General features: G+C 41.1%; 1 protein-coding gene and 1 long non-coding RNA gene across 5 annotated transcripts; both read left to right on the plus strand.

The window, feature by feature from the left end:
* Positions 1-632: 632 nt before the first annotated feature.
* Positions 633-1,533, plus strand: LOC149989841 (uncharacterized). Its single transcript, XR_016501994.1, has 2 exons — positions 633-749; positions 924-1,533. It is a non-coding gene; the product is annotated as an uncharacterized LOC149989841 (long non-coding RNA).
* A 1,882-nt stretch (positions 1,534-3,415) lies between these two features.
* Positions 3,416-7,869, plus strand: LOC112280469 (uncharacterized). Of its 4 annotated transcripts, XM_073532504.1 has the most exons (5): positions 3,416-3,556; positions 3,932-3,995; positions 4,104-4,218; positions 4,945-7,109; positions 7,319-7,869. In XM_073532504.1, exons 4-5 carry the CDS (start codon positions 6,653-6,655, stop codon positions 7,498-7,500), a joined length of 639 nt encoding a protein of 212 aa, XP_073388605.1. In that variant the 5' UTR covers positions 3,416-3,556; positions 3,932-3,995; positions 4,104-4,218; positions 4,945-6,652; the 3' UTR covers positions 7,501-7,869. The 4 variants fall into 4 exon arrangements, with proteins under 4 accessions (XP_073388605.1, XP_073388611.1, XP_024371781.1 ...); XM_073532510.1 differs by lacking the exon at positions 3,416-3,556 and having other exon boundaries at positions 3,866-3,995; positions 5,408-7,109; XM_024516013.3 differs by lacking the exon at positions 3,416-3,556 and having other exon boundaries at positions 3,961-4,218; positions 4,945-5,017; positions 5,408-7,109.
* Positions 7,870-8,426: the final 557 nt, after the last annotated feature.

An 8,426-nucleotide genomic window follows, 5' to 3' on the forward strand; every position in this document is an offset into this window, starting at 1 on the left:
ATAAATATAATAAGAAAGCTTAGTTATAAGAAAAATAAATAAAATAGCATTGTCATTGACTAATTGGTTGAAACAAAGAGGTCTTCTTATTGGCCAAAAACATATGTTGTCTTTTGGTAATGTAAAAACATAAGTTATTCTATCATAATGTAAAAGTTTGTGTTACCTTTTTTCAATGCTTTTCTCCAAATACAATCAAGATTTTTTATCTGCAAAATAGTAAAGCCAAAAGCACCACAACAAACATAGTTTATTTTATATTTTTATTAATTAGCTATTTTAGTTATTGAAATAAATAAGAATTGTATTTGCTTGTAACATTAAAGAAACATAAATATTTTATGCTTATTTGATTTGATTTTTTGACATTTCTCTAGAATTTGTTGATTTTTGGCTTGGAAAATTAACATGCCACATCTTTTTTTGTGCCCAATCGCACAAGTTTCTGCTAATAATCAATAAACATGCTGAAATGCAATCTCATCAATGCATAAATAGCTCCAAATTTACAAATGACAATTTATTTGGTCCCTTAATTATAAGTAAATAAATAAATAAACATACAACTGTATTTTTTCCTATTAAATTATCTAATTGACACTTAACATCTAGTTAACATTTCTGGATGAAAAGGAAAACCCTTATCCAGTGTTTCTGATGCCCGATGGAAACCCTAATTCTGCATCCCCGCGTCGTTACAGACGCGCATTCCTCGTTCGCCATCGCAACCAACCCATTTTCTGAATTAGGTATGTCGAAAAGATTGATGCATTGCTGCCCACGAGGGCCAGTTTTCTTTGCACTCACTTTTTGGTTTTGTTTTTTTAGCTGCTGAGTTTTTTTGAGTGCTTTTTGAGTTGTTTTGTGTTGTGTTGTGTGCTTTTTTTTTTTGACAGTAGTGAAACTTTTGTGTTGTTGTGTAGTTTTTTCGACACTATTGCAGCCCTTTCCACATGGTTAGCGTTATCCTGAAAATAGGACGACCCACACTCCAGGACGCATCTCGTCTATCTTCGGTATATTGACTCTTCCGCATCAGTTATTTTAGCTCTCCACCATTGCGTGCACAGCGTGTCAGATTCCACTGGAGCTACTCCGTCGTGGAAGCCAACGCCAGGGCGAAGCTTGTCCACGGACATGAACAGGACGATAGGAAATCAAAGCGATGCACTGGAAAGCCTCGGAGTGACGCAGACACCTTCAAACAGAGCCTTCTTCCATTGGGGGTGAAAGAGAGCATCACGTCAAGCCTTACGATTACTGCATGTTTGCACATCGTGGATTGGAGTTTCGAGTGCACGCCACCGGACCCTGCCTCTCAGTAGTGAAGTGAAAAAAGGGCCGCAATGGTCATAGCTACTCGTGGACTACACCTTTTGAAGCATTTAGATGGCCTCTAGTTTAGTAGCTATCCCAATCGATGCTTTTGGCGTGGTTTCATGTGTGGTCCTGGTGGAACATCTCTCAGACCTTGATTTTGTATTTGTTTATTTTGGTATGTCTCACGATAACTAAGAAGTTTCAGTGCAAGGAGATGAGAATCTGCAGCATGGTGTCATGGATTGACTACTGGTTACCGTGGTAATCAAGCGGTAATGTCTATCCTGGTGCTAATCACAGACCTCTCTGGTCATTTGTGATAATACACATTTACGAACCGAATGGCTGAGGCCTCTTCGAACAAATGACAAGCCATGAGAAACTTACTTCTTAGGCGGACAAGAGTTTCATGGGAGATGAAGGAGAGCTTCATACTGTTGCTTTGCCAAGGTTCACTCCGTGTTCGCTTGCCTGGGGTTGCCCTTTCAAGGAAGAGCTGATTCGTGCGAACGCAACATCTCGAAATTCTCACATGGGTGTGTTCGGTAGTTTTCATGTGGAAAATTGTTTCAACAATCAATTTTCACGTTGTTTCGAATCTTGGCGCAGGTGAGGTCTTTTTTTGGGTTGAATAAAAAATATTTAATTATCTAGAAAGATTTTTTTTACATTCGCTTTGTGAATTCATTCTTTTTATTTAAAGACATATGCCATTGCATCAATAAAAACTACCATGTTCCCTACTCACCACATGTAACCTTAATTACATACACAACGTGTCAACAACACGCAAATCTGCGCATTACTAACCTGAAAGATACGCCATGTTTTCATTCGATGTTTATGAACATGATGATGAAAAACCATGCCATTTTCGCGTGTCAAGAAGTACTTTGGAAACAAATCACTCTGGATTCGAACGCTTACTCAAAGAATGAAACAGTTTCTCCGAAACCATACTGATTTCTACCACATGGATTTTTGGCTATGTCTGCTTACCAAGTCTACGCGTAGTTTTTGTATGGGTCGATGGAATCTGAATCTGTTGTTGTTTAACATTGCTCGTGGCACCGCAGTCACTCAATTCTGACATCGTGGAATCTGGCCTTGGGACTCAATCAGTGTTCTGTGTATCCTTTTTTTTTTTTTTTTTTTTTTTTTTTGTTTTTCTCTTTTTGTCGTTTCGAGTCTTTTGATACTAACTGTAATTTTATCTTGAAATTCTTTAGTTCTACGGTGCTTGTTCAAGATACCTCGATTGTGTCATCAGCACGGAACCTCAACCTGCAAAATATCTCTCCATATTATAGGCTTACGGAGGCAAGGCTGACAAGGAAACACCCGTGGGATTATCCGTTATAAAACCGTAGAACTTTATAGCCACTCACTGGTGACATCAACCTTCATCATTTCACAAGCTCTCACTGTGCAAGTTTCACTGAATGTGGACCAAAGCAGAATGTATCTGAGATCTCAAAGCAGTATTTGACGTATTGAATTGTTACTTTTCAGCCATTTTAGGTTGACGAAGTTAGTTGCCTCATGTGCCTAACTGTACCAGTGAAGGAGCCTCTTCGGCTGAGATTTCAAAACAGTATTCGACGTATTGAATTGTTACTTTTCAGCAATTTTAGTTTGACGAAGTTAGTGCCTCATGTGCCCAACTGCAGCAGTGAAGGAGCCTCTTCGGCTGGACACTCCGACTTCACAATTTGGAGAAAAAGAATGAGAAAGAGAGTCTATCACCAAGTCTTTTTGCGTGTGCTTGTTCTAAGCATTAACATATCGTCCAGGAAACTAGTTACAGGATCAGGCTTTGCAGAATAATAGAACCACACGCAATTATTTGTAATAGACAGCAATGTACCATGAGAACTACAGTTGCTGAAGATAACGAATACTACAACAATTTCACCTCACTCTCTTTTCACTGCATTCCCTACACGTTTCACAATAGCTTTCCCTCTACCTTGAAAATTGATTCAAGCGAACGACGGTTAAAACCGAGGAGGATGAGTTTGTTTCAAGATTTTGCTGGTGGATAAGTTGCACAGGCTCATTTGTGCAATGCTTCACTTGTTTAGAAATTTAACCAGTATGCACTGGTTAAATTTCTAAACAAGCGACTTTAACGGGTCCAGCGGCACAAACATGGCCTTCAAGAGATTCATGCACAAGTGGTCTTAATGTAAAAAGCACATATCTGACATGGGGATTCACTTAATCACAAGCCCAGGTTTTTATATATTTTTTTCCTCTCACCTTTTCTCAAGATTTCATTACGTATTTGTACTTCTCGTATTCGACTGATGCCTTCAATAATTATAGCAGACAGAAACAATTCTCAGGTGCTGCCGAATGCAGTCCCCCAAATGTAATCAACTACAAACAATTTTCTTCATTCCCAGTTCTCACTACCAGCCACTTGGTATTATGCTCCAATCGTTTCCTTCTATCGATAATGCAAGATGGTAGATTTCTCCATTCCAATTGGGAATGATCCATGCTGGTGTGTGAGCTTGAGTAGGTTAAGGTCATGGTCACGAGCATTGCTGTGAACTGCAAGTAGCGCCGTGAAGACGTCCAACCGTTGTGATATCTTTGGTTGCAGCCATGGCGATCTTGAGAGGCAGCTTGTGTGAGATTCTGTAGTGACCACATTGAAAATAGCTTTTGTAAGTTGAGTTGGTTCTGTGTCTTTTTTTTTGAATAAAAAACTTCAGAAAATAATATACAAAGCTCAATCGCTATTAAAGTGGTTTGAATGAAATCCCTCGTTACAGATTTCGCAGCTTGCTTTCTGAACGTCGTCACGGTTGCTAAGCATGGATCCCGCTGGGAGTCTTGGAGTGAATCAAACCTTCGTCATTCGACGGCATACCTGGTGGCGATCTTCTAGTGCGTGCTAAAATCTTACCCATGTGTCCAACATGTGTATAGTGTCCCCTCTTTCCTCCATAGAACTTTTCCTTCAATGTGTCTTTGTGATTCACGTGGTCGTGGTCTACAGCCGTGGCCTGATATGTTTAATAGTACCGCCTGAATGTGAAGATGGCAGAAAAGATGACGCTCGCACCTGATCAATTGAGCCAGACCGTCATTCTCATAACTAGTTCGAAACAACGTAGCAGAAGGCATTTCAAAGTGAATGACAAAGTTATGACCTCTAGCCTGGAGAATATTTAGATGAGAAGCTAAGTTAACATCACCCAATAAGTATCTAGACGCCCAGGCGCACGTCATCTGGCAGGAAATAATTCGCCTGTCAGGTATCCTGATGCAAATTGCAAATCTAATGATGAGATCAGGGTGGAACGCCAATCAGTTCACGGTCAATTTCCAAACTGACCTTTGTGTCTGCATGGGGGAGTGGAGGCGAGTAAATGGTTAACAGAGCAGTTATTTCCAAATAGAAAAAATTAAACGCGTTAGAAACTATTCTTTGTCTCCAGAGGTTCAACCAATCTTTGCTGAACTTTACATGCGTTCGTAGTTCTGAATGATGCCTCTTTTGTAGTCTTGGGTGGGAAAAAACTACAGTGAAGTAAACCCTAATTTCATCTCGCAGCCTCTTTTCTGAGATGCACGAATTCAACCTATACGGTTGGCCTTCTTGCTGAGCAGGTATGGCGAATTTCTGCAGCAGTATAACAGTTGCGAGACTTCAACGAAATGTTTGTGTCACCAATGAATGGAGGTGGGGGACGCGTGGAATCTAATGTCCTAAGTTCAGCTCTCTTGGAGAAATTTAACATCAACCCAACTTAGTATACCTATCAGTATTCAAGCGAACAATTGCATGTTTCTGCAATTATACGTGAGATTTCCTTTGGGAGGCGACTATCGGCTTGCTAAAGACTGGGATCCGGATGCTGTCCCTGATGTTTGCAAAGTAGGCTGTAGATATTCTCTTCTCACTGACATTGGAGCTATATTAGTGAGAGTATTTTCGAAATGTTTAGAGCAGCTGGACTCGTTTCCCAGTCTTGAAGAGCAGGGTAGAACTTCCAAACATTCCAGACAAATAATCACTGCAACCAGCGACATCTCGCAAAGTGTGACTGACAAACATGGACGTCTGTTGCAGATACGCAGATGCAGAGGTTTTTATCGATGAAGAGCAGAAGTGAAATATTGATTTCGTGTCTCAACAAAGCCGGGAGTGCTCTAATTTTTGCGAGTGATACACTTACTTTGCGCCTGACCTTCAATAAGAACTTTTGAATCGTCCATCTGAGCTACACTTTGCATTTATGAGGTGGTGTGTAACAATTAAACTGAAAAATTTGAAGAATGAACGCATTAGGATCTTAAACTACACAACATGAACGGCTTTCCGAGTGATGAAGATCATCTCGTCATATGAGTTCGGCAATTGAACTGTGCAAGTCGGTTGTCAAATACCTTAGTGCTGTGAGTGTTGCAACCCAATCGCCATGAAGGTTTACCTGAATCAATTCTCATTACTGGTTAGTATGAATGTGTGTAATTCCCATCCTGTTATTTTCCAACCGAAGACTTTTAACAGGCCACTCAAGGAAGTATAAATGTTGTTTACATTAAAAAATTGATAAAAAATCAGCAATGAATAACTACGACCCGCTTTGAAATCTAAGCGTGTATTGTCGTCCACCATGTACTCGTGTCGGAAATATGTTCACTGTAGGGGGGGAGCTACTGCACCTAGTGACTCAGTACTTTCAGTGAAAGAATTAACTGAGTCTGCATCAATTTGATTGAAACATAAATTCCTCATTTATGGTCTGTAACTGCATCCTTCGGTGAATCACGCTGCAGCACTCTACTGGTCTATTCAAAGTAGATGGTGGCAAATGGACGGGAGATTTCTTACAGCGACAGCTGATGGCAGCTGTAGGACAGAAGATGGATCAGTTTCCATTGAAGCGGCTGTAAATTCCCAAGGCGCTCAACCAGGGGCGCACACGGTGATACAAGACTGGTAGAAGATTTCGTGCTCCTTTGTTGTTCACCTTTTGGGAAACTCGGTTCATCTCCGAAGACTGTGTAGAACGGTTTAGAGACTGGGTTTGAATGAAGGTTTTACGAAGCAACCGTAGTGGAATGGTGGAAGCAGAAGGTTCTGAAAACTCATCAGTTGAAGGATAATGTAGCCATGGCCGATGCAATGTAGAGAGAAATTTTTAGCACAACGAGCCATGGAGCTCAAGATTGAGTCCACAGCTTGCCAAGATCTCAATGTTTGGAAGTTGGTTGCGACGGAAGGGAAGGAAGTGGACTCCCTGAACAACCTAAAACTTGTTCTGGTTTAGATTGAAATCTGCACCAAAGCACTCGCAGTCCTACAGCGACCATGGCCTTACGTCGACAAACTTCGAGACTGTTTTTTGTAACTCTGCTCCTGATTGTGCTAATTGCAGTTGTAGGCGTGCGAGCCCAAACTCTTCTGAAGGATTCCGCCTCTGCAAGCAACTGCTTGTTTCCAAATACCTCCAGGATCTCCACCACAGCTTGTTCCCCTAACGACTCCACATCAATGCTGTCCACAATGCTGCCGTGCCAGCCATACTTGGATGAAGACGAGGAAGCTCCCAGCACCATATGCTGTGGAGCAGTGCGCAACGTCTCAACTTTTAGTATACCGTGTCTGTGCAAGTATGTGTTTTACCCCGCACCCATCGTCAACCACACACGGGGGAGGCTCACGCCTGCCCTTTGCAATATGACCGCTGACTTGTGCCATGACTGCGCTGCCTTTCTCGTCCCCAAAGACCCGGATCATCACTGGAACTCTTCCCAAGATCATTCAGGCAAGTACACAATTCCTTCTTTCCTTAACTAGCTACGGAAGCTTTAGCTCGGTTACATACAGATCTTGCGTACAAAGCTGTGAGTAAACTAGCATGGCCTAGACCAGCTTCAACGGATAGAACGGCATTCCAGACTGTTACGTTCTTGAATTAATTTCTGTGTTTATGTTCTACGCTGCAACGCTGAACTACATGTGGAATGAGTGCAGAAGAGAAGATTATATCATACAGGAGGAAAGTGATAGGACTTGCAGTTGTGCTGGGTTTTTCCATGGCTTGCATCATTGTCGGCATGGCGTTGTTGGTCCGGAAGAAACTCAAGCAACGAAAAGCTCTGACCCCAGTTCTGAAGACGGAGTTTCAGGCCAAGCAACCTGGCAGCGATTACTGAGACGACCTATCCTTGGACCCACTCTCAGCTCCCACACAGCAAGCTCAGAATCTATCTCTTGGACGCAACTCAATCAACCATCTGATTCTCGTAACCAAGAGTCTCTCGCTCCAGGACCACCGAAGTGTGGGTTTTAGCTCTGCGTTCTGCAAGCTCAGATGTTCACCATGCGGCTCACGTGGAGCAGACCCTGTTGCAGGCATCAGTCATTGCCTGGATTAGTTAACAGCAGTTGACAAGTAGTTAAGAAGCGCAGTCAACTACACAAACATCAGAAGTCTTTGCAAGATGCTGTAATTTAGGTTCTGGAACACAGTTCTGCTCAAAAATTTAATTTAATTTATTTTAATTTATTTATTTTTAACAGCTTGCTCTCTGGTCGTTGATGCATTAGATTTCCCTAATTTTATTTTTATTTCAGTATGCTGTTTGAGTCTTGCACTGTCTGCTTGTGGATTGTACATGTATAAGGAGAGGTGTTTTCTTCCAATGAGCTTGTGGGTTCATGGTCGGAAGTAAAGGGTGTGGAATTGTTCACTTGTCAAGTGTCGGTGTTCGCAGATCGTTGCAAATGGATATGAAAGCTTCTGCTTCAAGGCTCTTTTGCATTCATTTTAAGAAATTCGTTGTAGAATATTGTTAGAGTGGCCACTGAGGAAAAAAGAACAGTCATGAGTGAGATGTCAACAGTGTGGTTGTGGAGAAATATTTTGGGTTGATCATCTATTTTGAAAAAAATAAAATTTTACAGTGCAAAGTAAAATTTTATGTTCTGTTTGTTGTAAGGAGTGAAGAAGTGTTGGTGTGTACTCCTAATTTTACGATTGATTTTTAAAATATTTGAATAATGTAAATAGTTTTTTTCTCATATAAATATCTGTTCAGGTTGAATAGCCAAGTTTTAAAATGCATATTTAAACATGTAG

Source organism: Physcomitrium patens, chromosome 1, assembly GCF_059467195.1.
Source record: "Physcomitrium patens ecotype Gransden chromosome 1, ASM5946719v1, whole genome shotgun sequence".
Classification (NCBI taxonomy): domain Eukaryota; kingdom Viridiplantae; phylum Streptophyta; class Bryopsida; order Funariales; family Funariaceae; genus Physcomitrium; species Physcomitrium patens.

Coding starts and splice junctions, on each gene's coding strand:
- LOC112280469 (XM_073532504.1), top strand. CDS start 6,653: ATGGCCTTACGTCGACAAACTTCGAGACTGTTTTTTGTAACTCTGCTC. Junction 7,110..7,318: donor CTCTTCCCAAGATCATTCAG/GCAAGTACACAA, acceptor GAATGAGTGCAG/AAGAGAAGATTATATCATAC.